Source organism: Physeter macrocephalus, chromosome 8, assembly GCF_002837175.3.
Source record: "Physeter macrocephalus isolate SW-GA chromosome 8, ASM283717v5, whole genome shotgun sequence".
NCBI lineage: Eukaryota > Metazoa > Chordata > Mammalia > Artiodactyla > Physeteridae > Physeter > Physeter macrocephalus.
In genome coordinates this window covers 58938349-58954485 of record NC_041221.1, presented here as the reverse complement: position 1 = coordinate 58954485, position 16137 = coordinate 58938349, and the positions used below count along the sequence as shown (strand labels likewise).

At 39.7% G+C, this 16137-nt stretch overlaps 1 protein-coding gene across 1 annotated transcript in view; it reads right to left on the bottom strand.

Annotated features, from left to right (window-relative positions):
* The window catches only part of GZMA (granzyme A), a 9884-nt gene extending 5856 nt beyond the window's left edge, over positions 1–4028 (bottom strand). Inside the window, exons 1-3 of the mRNA XM_007123103.3 lie at positions 3938–4028; positions 2055–2202; positions 210–291 (exon numbers count right to left, since the gene is read on the bottom strand). Coding sequence (XP_007123165.2) covers positions 210–291; positions 2055–2202; positions 3938–3998 — 291 coding nt within the window. The 5' untranslated portion in view covers positions 3999–4028. The remainder of the gene's footprint in view (positions 1–209; positions 292–2054; positions 2203–3937) is intronic.
* Positions 4029–16137: the final 12109 nt, after the last annotated feature.

The following is a 16137-nucleotide window of genomic DNA, read 5'->3' as shown; positions in this document are numbered from 1 at the left end:
TTTTTTTGTGGTATGCGGGCCTCCCTCTGCTGCGGCCTCTCCCGTTGCGGAGCACAGGCTCCGGACGCGCAGGCTCAGCGGCCATGGCTCACGGGCCCAGCTGCTCCGCGGCATGTGGGATCCTCCCAGACCGGGGCGCGAACCCGGTTCCCCTGCATCGGCAGGCGGACGCGCAACCACCGCGCCACCAGGGAAGCCCCGGGAATTGCCTTTTTAATGGAAAATACTTGGTCATATTTCTCTTTATGGCAGGTAGAGTGGGCCCCAAGAATAACTCGAGGATTGCCTTTCCTGGAAAAAAACAAGGACGATGTATCATTTATGTGAGAGAATAGAGGAAATTAAGCATGAACTTAATTTATTAAATCTGACCAGTTATTTCAGATGGTTTCCTATTTATAAACAAGCACAGCAAGGCAGGGGGGAATTTATGAGGTTTTTTTTCTTTTGGTGTTTTAGTTATTTTTACCTAAAACTCCCAAGACATGTGTTATCTTACGTGCTTCAGCTTCACATCTTTTCAAGGAAGAGGCAACAGGAGAGAAATCCCAGGTCTTCTGGCTGAGGCAAGAGCATTGGGTTGGCAAGGCCTGGAGAGGTATGCTTGGGTGCTGACCAAAGAGGACTGCTGCAGGAAGAGGAGCTGCCAGTTTCTCCCTCTGCCTTGGATTTGCGGAATCAACACCTAATGGAAGAGACTCAACCCAAGAACTAGAGACTAAACCTAAGAGTGAGAGCAGAGGTAGTGGGTTTGCTTTTCTGTGTTTCAGGGAGACAGTGTACCTTGCTTAAGTCTTCAAAGATGACAAAGATGGAAAAGAGTCAGGCTTTTAATAGGTAAGACTGAAGAAATGAATCGACTTTATAGTGAAATTTTAAAGCTGAATCTAAACACACACACACACACACAGGAGCAAATAAACTGCTAGCCGCCAAGTCTAGTTTGTGAACCTAATGATAGCTAATCTGGGAGAGGTGGGCACAAGCATTTCTTGATTTGCCGGACAGACTTTGCACCAAGTGGGTCTGTTAATCAAGAGTGCCAGTGACTGAAGAAATGAATCGACTTTAGAGTGAAATTTTAAAGCTGAATCTAAACACACACACACACACACACACACACACACAGGAGCAAATAAACTGCTAGCCGCCAAGTCTAGTTTGTGAACCTAATGATAGCTAATCTGGGAGAGGTGGGCACAAGCATTTCTTGATTTGCCGGACAGACTTTGCACCAAGTGGGTCTGTTAATCAAGAGTGCCAGTGGTGATCTTCACAGTGTACATTGTGCTGAATTTCCTACTTGATAAATTCTCATTTGATACAACAACATAATGCAGATCTCTTTTGATCTTCTTTGTAGGAAGCTAGTTTTTAAGTCTCTTTTTTTATGCATGCAATTTATGCAAACGTGAGCAGGGAAATAGTAGGTACCAGCAACAGGTACTGATAAAGAAAACAGCAGCATATCCTTGTGATAAACGTTATTTTGACTTTCAAATCACAATTAGGAAAAACATTAGTTTGAGCCATAGGAAATGGCTATTTTGTAAAGTCAAACAGTTAAATATCAGTAATTTCTTACGGTTCAATCTAATATGTAGCAAGATGGGACAAAACTCATTATATAACAGTAAGTAAATCGCTTGTAATCATAGAGAATACTTAACTTGCTCAACTGTGTAAAATATAGTTATGGAAAAAGCCTGCAACAAAATATAGCAAAATATTAACAGTGATTGTGTGAAGTTGATAAGATTATGAGTGCTATTTCTCACCATTTTGTTTTTCAAAATGTTGATAATATTGGTATTTATAGTGAAAATTTTTTTTAAATAATATGAGAAAATGGTCATGCATTTCCATTTTATTCTATAGGATCTGGCCTTTGCTTATAGAGATAAACATATAATAGTACATATCAGTGAATGTGCTTGCACATTTCTTCTCCATCCCTACCTAATTTTGGTTTTGGACTTCATTTTCACAGCTCCTGTCCCCTCCACCCCACCCCTCAAACTGCCTGAGAATGAGAGGAGCTCAGAATTACTTACATGTCACAATGAGCAGCTGTCAACACCCACTTTTCTTTGATCAAAGCCCCTGCACAGACTTTCAGCCCTTTGATTAGAGCCATGTAGCGTCTTCTGTGAGGTGGCACTTCTTTTCCTCCTATAATTCCCTCACCGGATACTGGAAAAACTAAAAGAGTGATCCAGAGTGAAATCCTATCTTACCAAGTCATGCTTCCCTCTGAAAAGTTCTGATATAATGAATAGATCCAGATAGAGTACATAGACATGCACTCTGTGTCAGGGAGAGAAGATCAAAGCAGTCCAGGTGGCACAGAGTTTTTAAAATTTTCCATGACAGCTCTGTATAATAGTATCTTGAACTTAAACAATCTTCTCTTCCTCAAGAATGCAAAGCAGCTTTAACATAATGTCTGTCTCCTTCCTATCCCTGGGAGGTACAAAATGTTAGGCAATAGAGTCTCTTTTCTTAAAGCTCAAAAAGCAAAAAGACTTAACATCACACAGTAAGAGTAGATTGGGGAGAAACCCCATTCTCCTGTTTCTGCCATTGCTTGTCTGTTCACTTCCTATTACAGGCTGCATTGTCTCAGTCTTGGGTTGGACACTGTGTTATTGACCTTAAAAATCTCACAGTGTTCCATGGTGAGATTATTATTTGGAATGATGGTTTGGTAAGTTATATTAAATTCAAAGAAAAAAAATCAACAACTATAGTAGCAATAATAATGAAAACATCTATGATTTACCAGGCACCGGTTAGTTTCAGACACTGGTTCTGATGTTCGCTACAATGCAAGGTGGGTGTTATGATTGCCATGTAGAGATAAGGAACATGAAGTTTAGACAGGGCAATTACCTCGCCCAAGTTCACACAACTAATAAATAGCAAAGCAGTCTTCTAATACAGTTCCGCATCATGAAAAATCATACTCTTTCCATTGTGATACACTGTTTGCCTAAAGTAGTGGCTCTGTACCTTTGTTAGTTTTGAAATATAGAGCCATTTGAGAATCTGATATAGTACAGACACACAGATGCATGTAAATATTTGCATACAGTTTTGGGAGAGTCACAGACTTCTTGATGCCCATCCATGGCCTTGAAGGAGCTCATGGATCCCACATTAAGAATCCCAGCTCTGAAGGTATCATTGAGCTATAAGATATCATAGTGTGTGGTTAAGAACCTGAACTCTGGGTTCAAATCCCAGCCCTACTACTTACTAGTTGATGACTTTAATAAGTGGACTTAACCTCTCTGCGCCTTGCTTTCCTCATATATAAAATGGGCTGATAACAATGATACTTAAGAAGAGTATAAGTAAAACACATAGAACACTGCTATACTTCATTGTAAGTTTTATGCAGTGTTGGCACGCGCGCACACACACACACACACACACACACACACACACACAGTTCATTAGATTATTTTACGTTGATGTTATTGCTTTCTTCACCACCCCCACTGCTGGAAATAGGCACTCACAAATACCTTCTGAAAACCAAAGTTTTAAGATTTATCTGAGAGCTATGACTACTCAGTTGTATCTGTATGACTGAGACCTCCAGTTAATAAGTAATCTATCCATCCCTAATTTAATGGCTTTGTTGGTTTTTCACTTGAAGGTTGAGCTCTGTAGATCTGGCCTGAATTTATGATAACCTCCAGATATAGTTAATGCTTTCATATTTTTGCTGTAGACACAATAGGGTATGTTTTCATCTTAAAAAGCCAATATGCCATTTAGATAGCAAAGAAAAAAGGTAACATGAAAAATTATTGGAAATTAAGTTGTGATTTCTTTTTCCCTTTTACACAATATTAAACAAAAATTAAAGCAATATAAAATTCTATTTTCTTATAAGCAAAACTAAAAAGCATATGGAAATATGTCTTACCTCCAGGAATTAAAAGGAGACACATGCCAGTAGGAAAAGAGAAAAGGAAAGGAATTTTCATGGCTTCTGTTACTCACATATGGAGACTATTTAGTTTCAGGTACTGACTTAGTAATATATAATGAAACACAAAGGATGTGGGTTTTTTCTTTTTATCTTTCTCTGCTACATGGCTAAAGAGTTTGGTATTTTATTACTGGAAAACATAGCTTTATTTTAGAGATGGTATGGTTACTTATTTGTTTCACATTTCCTTCAGGGTTAGACCTTTCCTACCTTAAAGGGTAAATGTGAAGCCATGGGAACTGTTTCATTTTTATTTATTATTATTATTTTTTTAATACATCTTTATTGGAGCATAATTGCCTCACAATAACATGTTAGTTTCTGTTGCACAACGAAGCAAATCAGCCATGGGGATAAATAGAAAATTGCTCCTTTGGCAACTTTTTCACTTTCAAATATGAGTTTATTTTAAAAAACTGAGAATTCAAGTCTATATAAGAAATTATTTTGAAATAGCATCTTTAAACCTATTCTAGTGGGGGAAAGGACAGATATTTGATGCATTCATTGTTGAGATTGCTGGGTACTCATCAAGGGAAAACTGAAGTTAGATTCTGAAAGCACACCATTCAACTATAAAAGCACTAAATGAAGGTACAGATATTCACACACATGTAGAAATGAGAAAGGGACTTTGAGATATGACATCAAAGGCAGAATTTGTAAAAGATTGATAGATTCAATGATGAAAAATTGAAGTTTCTGTACCTTAACACAGCAAACACAAAGCCAAATTGCAAACATTTTCAATCTATATGGCACAAATGGATATTTTTATAAAGCAATAAGAAAAGATGAACACCTGAAAAGAAAAATGGTCAGAGAATTTGAACAAGTAATTTACAAAAGAAGAAATGAAAATGGCTCCTATATGCCTAACCTACGGAGGAATGTATAATCACATAGCACAAGTTATCTGTAATAAAAATGCAATTTAAAACATTTAGGTACTATTTTTGCCTGTCAAACTACTAAAAATTAAAAAACACAGAAAAAATACTCTCTGTTGTTGGAAATTCTCATGTGTTGATGGTATTTCAAACTGCTGCTATCTTTTTGGAAGGCAATACATATGAAAGGGTTGTTAAATTTTGTATGATCTTTGACCCAACAAGTCATGTTTATGATTCATAATTTTAAAAATTGTGAAATTTAGCAATAAGGAGTTCCATTGCATTATTGTTCCTAATGAGAAAAAGTTGAAAATAATCTAAATGCCCCCAAGTAAGAAATTAGGTAAGCGTATTAGTTTCCCATTGCTGCTGTAACAAATTACTGCAAACTTAGTGGCTTAGAGCAATACAAGCTATACTTCATTGTAAGTTTTATGCAGTGTTGGCACGCGCGCACACACACACACACACACACACACACACACACACAGTTCATTAGATTATTTTACGTTGATGTTATTGCTTTCTTCACCACCCCCACTGCTGGAAATAGGCACTCACAAATACCTTCTGAAAACCAAAGTTTTAAGATTTATCTGAGAGCTATGACTACTCAGTTGTATCTGTATGACTGAGACCTCCAGTTAATAAGTAATCTATCCATCCCCAATTTAATGGCTTTGTTGGTTTTTCACTTGAAGGTTGAGCTCTGTAGATCTGGCCTGAATTTATGATAACCTCCAGATATAGTTAATGCTTTCATATTTTTGCTGTAGACACAATAGGGTATGTTTTCATCTTAAAAAGCCAATATGCCATTTAGATAGCAAAGAAAAAAGGTAACATGAAAAATTATTGGAAATTAAGTTGTGATTTCTTTTTCCCTTTTACACAATATTAAACAAAAATTAAAGCAATATAAAATTCTATTTTCTTATAAGCAAAACTAAAAAGCATATGGAAATATGTCTTACCTCCAGGAATTAAAAGGAGACACATGCCAGTAGGAAAAGAGAAAAGGAAAGGAATTTTCATGGCTTCTGTTACTCACATATGGAGACTATTTAGTTTCAGGTACTGACTTAGTAATATATAATGAAACACAAAGGATGTGGGTTTTTTCTTTTTATCTTTCTCTGCTACATGGCTAAAGAGTTTGGTATTTTATTACTGGAAAACATAGCTTTATTTTAGAGATGGTATGGTTACTTATTTGTTTCACATTTCCTTCAGGGTTAGACCTTTCCTACCTTAAAGGGTAAATGTGAAGCCATGGGAACTGTTTCATTTTTATTTATTATTATTATTTTTTTAATACATCTTTATTGGAGCATAATTGCCTCACAATAACATGTTAGTTTCTGTTGCACAACGAAGCAAATCAGCCATGGGGATAAATAGAAAATTGCTCCTTTGGCAACTTTTTCACTTTCAAATATGAGTTTATTTTAAAAAACTGAGAATTCAAGTCTATATAAGAAATTATTTTGAAATAGCATCTTTAAACCTATTCTAGTGGGGGAAAGGACAGATATTTGATGCATTCATTGTTGAGATTGCTGGGTACTCATCAAGGGAAAACTGAAGTTAGATTCTGAAAGCACACCATTCAACTATAAAAGCACTAAATGAAGGTACAGATATTCACACACATGTAGAAATGAGAAAGGGACTTTGAGATATGACATCAAAGGCAGAATTTGTAAAAGATTGATAGATTCAATGATGAAAAATTGAAGTTTCTGTACCTTAACACAGCAAACACAAAGCCAAATTGCAAACATTTTCAATCTATATGGCACAAATGGATATTTTTATAAAGCAATAAGAAAAGATGAACACCTGAAAAGAAAAATGGTCAGAGAATTTGAACAAGTAATTTACAAAAGAAGAAATGAAAATGGCTCCTATATGCCTAACCTACGGAGGAATGTATAATCACATAGCACAAGTTATCTGTAATAAAAATGCAATTTAAAACATTTAGGTACTATTTTTGCCTGTCAAACTACTAAAAATTAAAAAACACAGAAAAAATACTCTCTGTTGTTGGAAATTCTCATGTGTTGATGGTATTTCAAACTGCTGCTATCTTTTTGGAAGGCAATACATATGAAAGGGTTGTTAAATTTTGTATGATCTTTGACCCAACAAGTCATGTTTATGATTCATAATTTTAAAAATTGTGAAATTTAGCAATAAGGAGTTCCATTGCATTATTGTTCCTAATGAGAAAAAGTTGAAAATAATCTAAATGCCCCCAAGTAAGAAATTAGGTAAGCGTATTAGTTTCCCATTGCTGCTGTAACAAATTACTGCAAACTTAGTGGCTTAGAGCAATACAAATTTATTATTTTACAGTTCTGTAGGTCAGAAGTCTGATGTGGGTCTCCCTGGGCTAAAACAAATGTATTAGCAGGGCTGCATTCCTTTCTGGATGTTCTAAGGGAAAATCCATTTCCTTGCCTTTTCCAACTTCTAAAGGCTGCCAGCATTCCTTGGCTTTTGGCCCCCTTCCAGCTTCAAAGGCATCAATGGCTGGTGGAGTCTTTTTCATTCTGACACTGACTTTCCTTCTGCCTGCTACTTCCACATTTAAGGACTCCTGTGATTACATTGGACTCACTCTGATAATCTCCCTATTTTAATGAGAGCTGATTAGCAACTTTAGTTTCATCTACAACCTCATTTCCTCTTTGCCAAGTAAACTAAGATTCATAGACTCTAGAGATTAGGATGTGGGCAGCTTTGGGTAGGTGGGAGCATTATTCTGCATATCATAGTAAGTAAATTATCATTCATTTGTACAACCATTCTGTGCAACCATTAAATAGCATGGAAAGTGATCACAAAAATGTTGCTGTATCAGACACCTCTTGTGTGTCACCACAGATCCCCTTGACCTCATGTAATCCACGGACCTTGGGACTTCCCTGGTGGTCCAGTGGCTAAGACTCCATGCTCCCAATGCATGGCGCCCAGGTTTGATCCCTGGTCAGGGAACTAGATCCCTCATGCACGCTGCAACTAAAGATCCTGCATGCCGCAACTGAAGATCCTGCATGACACAACTAAGACCTGGTGCAGCCAAATAAATAAATAAATAGATAGATAGATAAATAAATATTTTAAAAAATCCATGGACCTTGGCCACTTGTTCTTCTTCACCTACTCTGTGGAGACCAATTCCGCATGGCCTTGTACCATCTTGGGCACCACCTGACAGCACCTTGCCTGATGCCTGCATGATACAGCTTTTGCCTCCCACCACTGGACTCCACTGCTGCTGCTGAGATCTAGGGTATGATGCAGAAATGTAGGGGAATTCAAGCCTTTTGGGGAAATCTATCGATTAGTAGGAGATGGAATCTAGTTGATAAATAAGCTATTCTTTGAAGCACTAATTCTTAGAGTTCTTGGAAGATAGTCTGAGCAATCGGTTGTGCCTGATGCCAAGAGGTTTCCTGTTCAGCCATGCAGCTTTGTATAGTTCTTTCCTCAACACTCCTCTTTTCTCCCTTCACACCACATGCTACCCCCTTCTCAGGTATTTTGATCTCTAAGACAGTGGTAGAACATAACTTCTCCCCTCCGGGAGCTCAGGCTGGCAGTTGGGCGTGGCACTAGGAGTTGGGAGTGACCTTGTACATTAGACCCACAAAGTAGGATTTGGGGTTGAATGACTCACTGAACTGAAACACTGGGGACTCCATTGGTGGTGGTAAGTGGCGAGAGTGGAGGGGCAGTGGGCTGTTTTGCTTCTCCTACCCTGTGATGTGGGATCTGGGCAGCCCTGTCCCCTGCCTCCCAGTGAAGAAGGACACGTGTGGGAATGGGATTTCCCTGAAGTAGGGCAGGTGGGAAAGGGGTAATTGTAACTTTTTTGCTTTTCTGAGCTTTGGACTTAGAGTGAACTTTGAGTGAACTCTTAGAGTGAGAAGAGACCTTTATGAGGTTCCCACCAAATCTTTCTGGTTATAGTTCGGTTATTTAGATGTGGTCTAGGGTCAGAGGTTTCTATGTGGTGAGTTTTCTAGGTAATGAAGCAACAGACTATTTTCCTCCCCATTCCCCAACCCCCAGCTTTGCGTCTCATGTCACCCCACTAGATCACTCACCACCTCACTGTTGCTGCATCTACTGCGACCACTGGGACAGTCCCCTTCGTGTCGTTTTTTTTAAACCACTTTATTGAGATATAATTTTTATATCATGCAATTCACCCATTTAAAATGTACAGTTCAATGGTTCTTGATATGTAGCTATTAATTCTTAAAATTGTGGTTTTATATATTATATCATAAAATTTGCCATTTAACCATTTAAAATATACAATTCAGTGGCATTAATTATATTCACAATGTTGTGCACCTATTACCACTGTCTATTTTCAAAACTTTTTAGCCATCTTAAACAGAAACTTTGTAATCATTAAGCAATAACTTCCCATTTCCCTCTCCTTCCAGCCTCCAGCAGCTTCTAATCTACCCTCTGTCTCTATGAAATTGCCTATTCTCAATATTTCATGTAAGTGAAGTCTTATAATATTTGTCCTTTCGTTTTTGTTATTTCACTTAGCATAATGTCTTCAAGGTTATTTCAGTTGTAGCAAGTATCAGAATTTCATTCCTTGTTATGGCTGAATAATATTTCATTATACTTATATGCCACATTTTGTTTATCCATTCATTGGCTGATTGACTTTTGGGTTGTCTCCACCTTTTGGCTATTGTGCATAATGCTGCAACGAACATTGGTGTAAAAATATCTGTTTGAATCTCTGCTTTTTGGTTATATACCTAGGAGTAGAACTGCTCGGTCATATGATAATCTATGTTAAGCTTTTTGAGGAATCCCTTTATTTGACAACTTTAGATCCCAGCTTCCTGTTACTTTCTCTATTCCTACTTATGTCTTAATTCATGGGACTTTCAATATACAAGTAGTTGATCCTTGCAGCACTCTAGCTGCAGACTTCTGGTTTCTGTTTAGGATGTAGAAAGTTGGAACGAGTGCTAATTCCACATTTATAACAAAGAAAAATCTGGATAATCTACAAAATCATAATTTTTCTTTAACTTCTCAGACTTGAGGCTGCAGGTCAAACAAGTAGGCTGAAATCTAAGGGAAGACAGGTACCTCCAGGGAGGACCTGCTTACCTGGAGAAAGGCATGATCGGAAGAAGTGCTGGACATCATAGAAGCTGATCGGAAGAGTTCAGGTAGGTTTAAAAAATGAATCCCTAAGGGCTGAGTGTGGCTGAGCATAAAAATATAGCACCCTTGGGAGCTACAGACATAAGGAGAATTGACACTAGCTGGCAGGCTTTTCTCCATGGACCTCACCAGGAGAAAGCTGGCTGCAAGGCAGTGACTGGAAGCAGCTTCCCCTTTGGTGCAGGGGACAAGAGCAGCCACCTCTGCAGGAAGGGCACAAAGCTCTGCCGCCAGGATGATTTACCCCTACCTTCTTCACAGAGAAAAAGCCCTAAGTTTCTGAGGAAAGGGCAGCAAATACTCTCACCCTCAGGGTCAAGGTGAAGACGCATTGTATCTAGAAGAAGGGAAGAGAAAAAACTTACCCTCTGTTTCTGAGGGAGAGGCAGGAAAAGAGCCTCTGCCACTAGGGCAGAGATAGGATCACTGAGATGGTCCCACACCTGAGACTAAGGTACACAATGCCTGCCTAGGACTGGGCCTGAATATGGACAACAGAAAATGTCTCCCCACTTCCCACCCCAAGGATAGCAAGAACTGAGTAACAAATAACAATAGTCTACTACTAGATGGAGGCAAAAATGAGGGGAGAAAATATCTTTGAGGTTTAGGGACATAGGCAAAGTCTAAGGCTGAAGTGGAACAGAACATTGAGAAATGCTCTCTGGAAACCCAAACCCAGCCAGAAGTACGAGGTAACGCCAGAGTCATTTCTAGCCTGAGGTGTCCTGAGGGTACCTGTAGCAACAATAAATGCAAACCCAGATCAACTTCTCACTAGATTGACTCAATTCCTCACAGTAGAGGCCTAGAAAAAGAAGAGTTATTCACATATCCAGACATGAAACTGTTTACCTCAGTGTTAGTAAACACTGCAAATTATGAGACCCACAAAGAAGCAAAGAAAACAGCACACAGTCAAGAAACAAAGCAATCAACAGAATCAGACTCAGATATGACTTGGAGGTTAGAGTTATCAGAAAGAGAATTGAAATAATTATAATTATTATGTTAAAGTCTCTAGTGGAAAAGATGGACAACTGTATGACCATAGGAAGGCTATCAGCAGAGAGATGGAAACTAAGAAGGGACCAAATAGAAATGCTGGAAATGAAAAATATAATGAAAGACTAATCACTTTGATGGGCTCATTAGGAGACTTTACTCAGCTGAGAAAATAGGGAACTTAAAGATAGGTCAATCAAAATTGTCTAAACTGAAGCACAAAGAGAAAAATGAAAAAAAGAAACAAATTAACCCAGAGCAGGCCATGCAAGACCTGTGGGACAATATCAAACTAACAGTTATGTAATTGGAATCCAAATAAGAAGAGAGGCAAGGTGGCAGAAGAAATACTTGAAGAGAAATACTTGAAGAGGTGATTAATAGGATGAGACTTAACCCTGGTGAAGGCATGAAAGTCTTTGCACTTTTCTTTGATAGTCTGAGCCTACATTTGCAATCTGATTCTTTGTTTCACTGATCTGGACTATGTGGACCCACTTAACCCTGAAATATCCATTCACTTATTCATTCAATTTAAGATACATATAAAATAACTACCATGAGCTAGATCTGGAGTTACTGTCTGAATGGATCTTATGGCCTAAATAGACACTTAGAAATACTAATGTCCAGTGCTGTGGTCAGTGAGAAGAGCGGGATTTTGGAAATGAGAGAGCCCTGCCTCTAAATCCTGGCCCTGTCATTTAACATCCACATCCTTTCTGAGCACAGTGGTACCTCGCTTATTGGGCTGTTGAAAGGACTGCTGTAAAGTAATGGTTCTCGCTCTGAGATACTTAGGCTGGGGTGATCCCAGGCATTTCTCCCAAAGTTTCCCAGGTGATTATAACACAGTAGTCAGGGTGGAGAAGTGCTGGGGTAAAGTGTTACCTGGCACATAGACGGCACTCAGCAATGTTGGTGCACATCCTGGACTAACCTGGAATCACCTGCAGTTCACATTCCTGGCCAGATGCAGCCCAGAGGGCAAGGCTGATTTCTTCTTTATTGTGACTTGGGTGGGGAATGGATGGAGTCAGAAGAAAGAAAGTCTGCTGCCAGTGAGTCAGAGACTGACTGGGCTGTAGCTGCCTGAGACTTGTTTCCCAGGAACATAGGGGGTTAGAACTTTATAATCCCTCCTCCCCAGCCTCTCTCAGCACCTGGAGACCAAGGACTTTAGTTCAAGGCAACACACTTCCGCAGTTTACTCTCAGGCCAGAGCATAGGTAGCGCCTTCCTCTTGTTTCTCTGAAATTTAATCCAGTCTTTCCTCTCCCTCAAAACAACCAGGTGCCTGTTTTAGTTGTTGTGAAAACACATACTTTAGATGATGGTATAAGATGGTATAAATCTACCTTTCATTAAGAATCCGCCTGCTAATGCAGGGGACCTGGGTTCGAGCCCTGGTCCGGGAAGATCCCACCCGCCGCGAAGCAACTAAACCCGGGCACCACAACTACTGAGCCTGCTCTCTAGAGCCCGTGAGCCACAACTACTGGAGCCAGCATGCCTAGAGACGTGCTCCTCAACAAGAGAAGCCATTGCAGTGAGATGCCCGTGCATCGCAAGGAAGAGTAGCCTCTGCTCGCCTCAACTAAAGAAAACCCAAGTGCAGCAATGAAGACCCAACATAGCCAAAAAAAAAAACAACAACAAAAAAGTCTAATCCTTTAAAAAAAATTTTCCTTTCAAAAGTCTTTTTTTTTTTTTTTTTTTGTGGTGTGCGGGCCTCCCTCTGTTGTGGCCTCTCCCGGTGTGGAGCACAGGCTCCAGACGCGCAGGTTCAGCGGCCATGGCTCACGGGCCCAGCCGCTCCGCGGCATGTGGGATCCTCCCAGACTGGGGCGTGAACCCGGTTCCCCTGCATCGGCAGGCGGACGCGCAACCACTGCGCCACCAGGGAAGCCCCCAAAAGTCTTTGAATTGGCAAAATTTGATAATTAACTGGTGATGGGGGCTGGGTGATAGATATGTAGGGATTCATATATATTATTCTTTATACTTTTGGACATTACAAAATAAAGTCTTTGTTGGCTTTCCTGTGCTTTCTGTATTATTTGTACATTTGACAGAAGAGTGACCTTTTAGTATATTCTTGCCATTCATAGGGAGAGGTATTGTTGAACTTGGCCAGTTTACCAAATATCCCGTATCAACAGTCCAGAAGAATTTGGCTAATTATGAGTTCTAATGTAAAAAAATCTTTAAACTCCTTTTTAGTGTATTTTAAATGTTTATTCTGTTTTTATTTGGATTTTTTGAGTTTTTTATTGATAGTCTGTGAGATAGCTGATCTTTTATTTTTGGTCTGGGTGAATTTGAAGAGATGTATAGTATATTTGACTTTTTATAGCTTCATAGAGAGCAATATAGACACAGTTTTGTGGCCATAAACTGAACCACAACTTGAAAGCACAGCTGTTGCGCAGGGAGTGGTAGCTCCCTAGCTGTTTGAGTTAGACACACCCCATCCTACTACAGTAAATGTTCAGAGGATGAAAACCACATTGATGTTGGAGGAGAATAGAGCTAGTTATTGGGGCGCTCCTGTGGGCACTAAGTAATTTGAGTTATTGTTTTTGCTTTGTCCACCAGGCCACTTTATTAGATCAATTTAAATTATCTCTCAAGAAGGTGTTTGAGGGTAAATGGAGAATGAGATCTCTTTATCTTCTTAATTGACATCTGGAAAGGAATGGGTGGGGTCCCAGGGTGCCCTGGGGCAGTGGGGTGAGGTGTAGGGGGATGGTGTGGCGTGAAAGTGTGTGTATATGTATGTGTGTGCTGTAAGCTGACCAATTATGAAAACAAAGGCTTCATTAGGATGTGTTTAGTTGAAATGAAGAATTTCAACTAAGCTGAGAAAATAATGAAAGAGGTAGTTTTACTAAGATGTTAAATAGGAATATCTCCAGAGTGGCACCATTTGTTGTTGTTGTGAAAGAGGAATTGTTTATTCTTAATCTACAGATGAGGAGACTGAAGTTCAGGAGGGTAAATAACTTGACCAAAGTTGCACCACTAATAGCTGATAAATCAGAATTTGAGCCCAGTACTGCCTGATCCAAAAACTGACCAATGCCCTTAAAGTTTGGTGAGTCGTTGGATCAAAGACTTGATAAGACACTTGCCCATCTAAGGTTCTGTTCCTAATACTGTGCCTTTTGTCCGTCTATATCCCTTTTGTAAAGGACCTTACTGTTTTTGAAACCTCCAAATGAGAGGGGCTTTTGGCCCCTTTGCCAGCCTGTGTCCTCCTGAAGACCACTCAGGTACAAGCTAAATTTCCTGCCTATGTACTCGCAGGACTTCTCCAGCTGACCTGGAGCAAGGTGACTCCCCCAGTCTTCCATGCTTCTCAAACCATATGAAGAACATGGGTGGAAGGAGAGGCTCCAGGCTCTGCAGATCCACCCCAGACTTTGCAATGATTCCTGAAGGATTTAGTCACAGACTCTCTTCAGGCCAGATGCTCTCCCCAGAAGGAAGGCCAGCTTCATCTCTAATTTGGTGGCAACATTTTTAAAGAGTAAGATGGAACAGCAGTTATCATATAGCTGAGATACAAGAAAGAACTAATCTTCTTTAATAATAACTAACATACAAATAGAAGACAGTCACTGTGATTATCTCTTGCAGTTTTCTCAACTATCCACTTTGTACATGGGGAAAATGATGAGTAGGGAGGTTAAGTAACACAGCTCTCTGACTGTGCACCTAGAATGCAAATCCAGGCTGTCTCCAGAGCCCATGCCGTTAATCACTGTGCAATAGCAATGTCTGTGTAACAGTGATGTCTGAAAATATCTCCTTAAAATGAGGGAGCTGGTCAACCCAAGTCAGCCTGGGTTTACAAAGGGTGGAAAGCTGCAGAAAATCTGGATCTTCGCCCTGACTCTCTCAGTGCCCTGTGGATTGTCCCCACTCTAATCCATTTATTTACTTCGCAGCTACAGTTTCTGTCTCTTTCGTGGGAGGATAGTTAGACATGAAATCCTGGCACTGCCTCAGAGATTAGGTGAATGACTTGCAAAATTTGTTTGCAGAATGTCATCCTGGATGACATACCAATCTACAATCTACATACATACATACCAATCTACAATTTCTTTGTCACCATTTTCCACAAAGTGTGGGAATCTACGAGGAAGTGTGAGGGGACCTTGGGGCTCACGGGAGCAGGGAGAACCTCTGGCGGTGAATGGCTGGACAGCTGCCTGGGGGCCTGCGAGTAGCCTGACTTTCTGCTTCTTGGGGTAACTCCCCAACAATTTGGCATATAGGAGAGTTTCCATAGAGTGACTTGATTCCTGGGCCTAGTTACAGCTGAGTGACAAAACACTGGGTAGGACAACAGCTGTTTTATTTATTTATTTTTTAACATCTTTATTGCAGGATAATTGCTTTACATTGTTGTGTTAGTTGCTGCTATATAACAAAGTTAATCAGCTATACATATACATATATCCCCATATCCACTGCCTCTTGTGTCTCCCTCCCTCCCTCCCCATCCCACCCCTCTAGGTGGTCAGAAATCACTGAGCTGATCTCCCTGTGCTATGCAGCTGCTTCCCACTAGCTATCTATTTTACATTTGGTAGTGTATATATGTCCATGCCACTCTCTCACTTCGTCTCAGCTTACACTTCCCACTTCTCATGTCCTCAAGTCCATTCTCTACGTCTGCATCTTTATTCCTGTCCTGCCCCTACGTTGTTCAGAACCATTTTTTCTTTTTTTTTTAGATTCCGTATATAAGTGTTAGCATATGGTATTTATTTTTCTCTTTCTGACTTACTTAACTCTGTATGACAGACTCTAGGTCCATCCACCTCACTACAAACAACTCAATTTCGTTTCTTTTTATGGCTGAGTAATATTCTATTGTATATATGTGCCACATCTTCTTTATCCATTCATCTGTCGATGGACACTTAGGTTGCTTCCATGTCCTGGCTATTGTAAATATAGCTGCAATGAACATTGTGGTACATGACTCTTTTTGAATTATGGTTT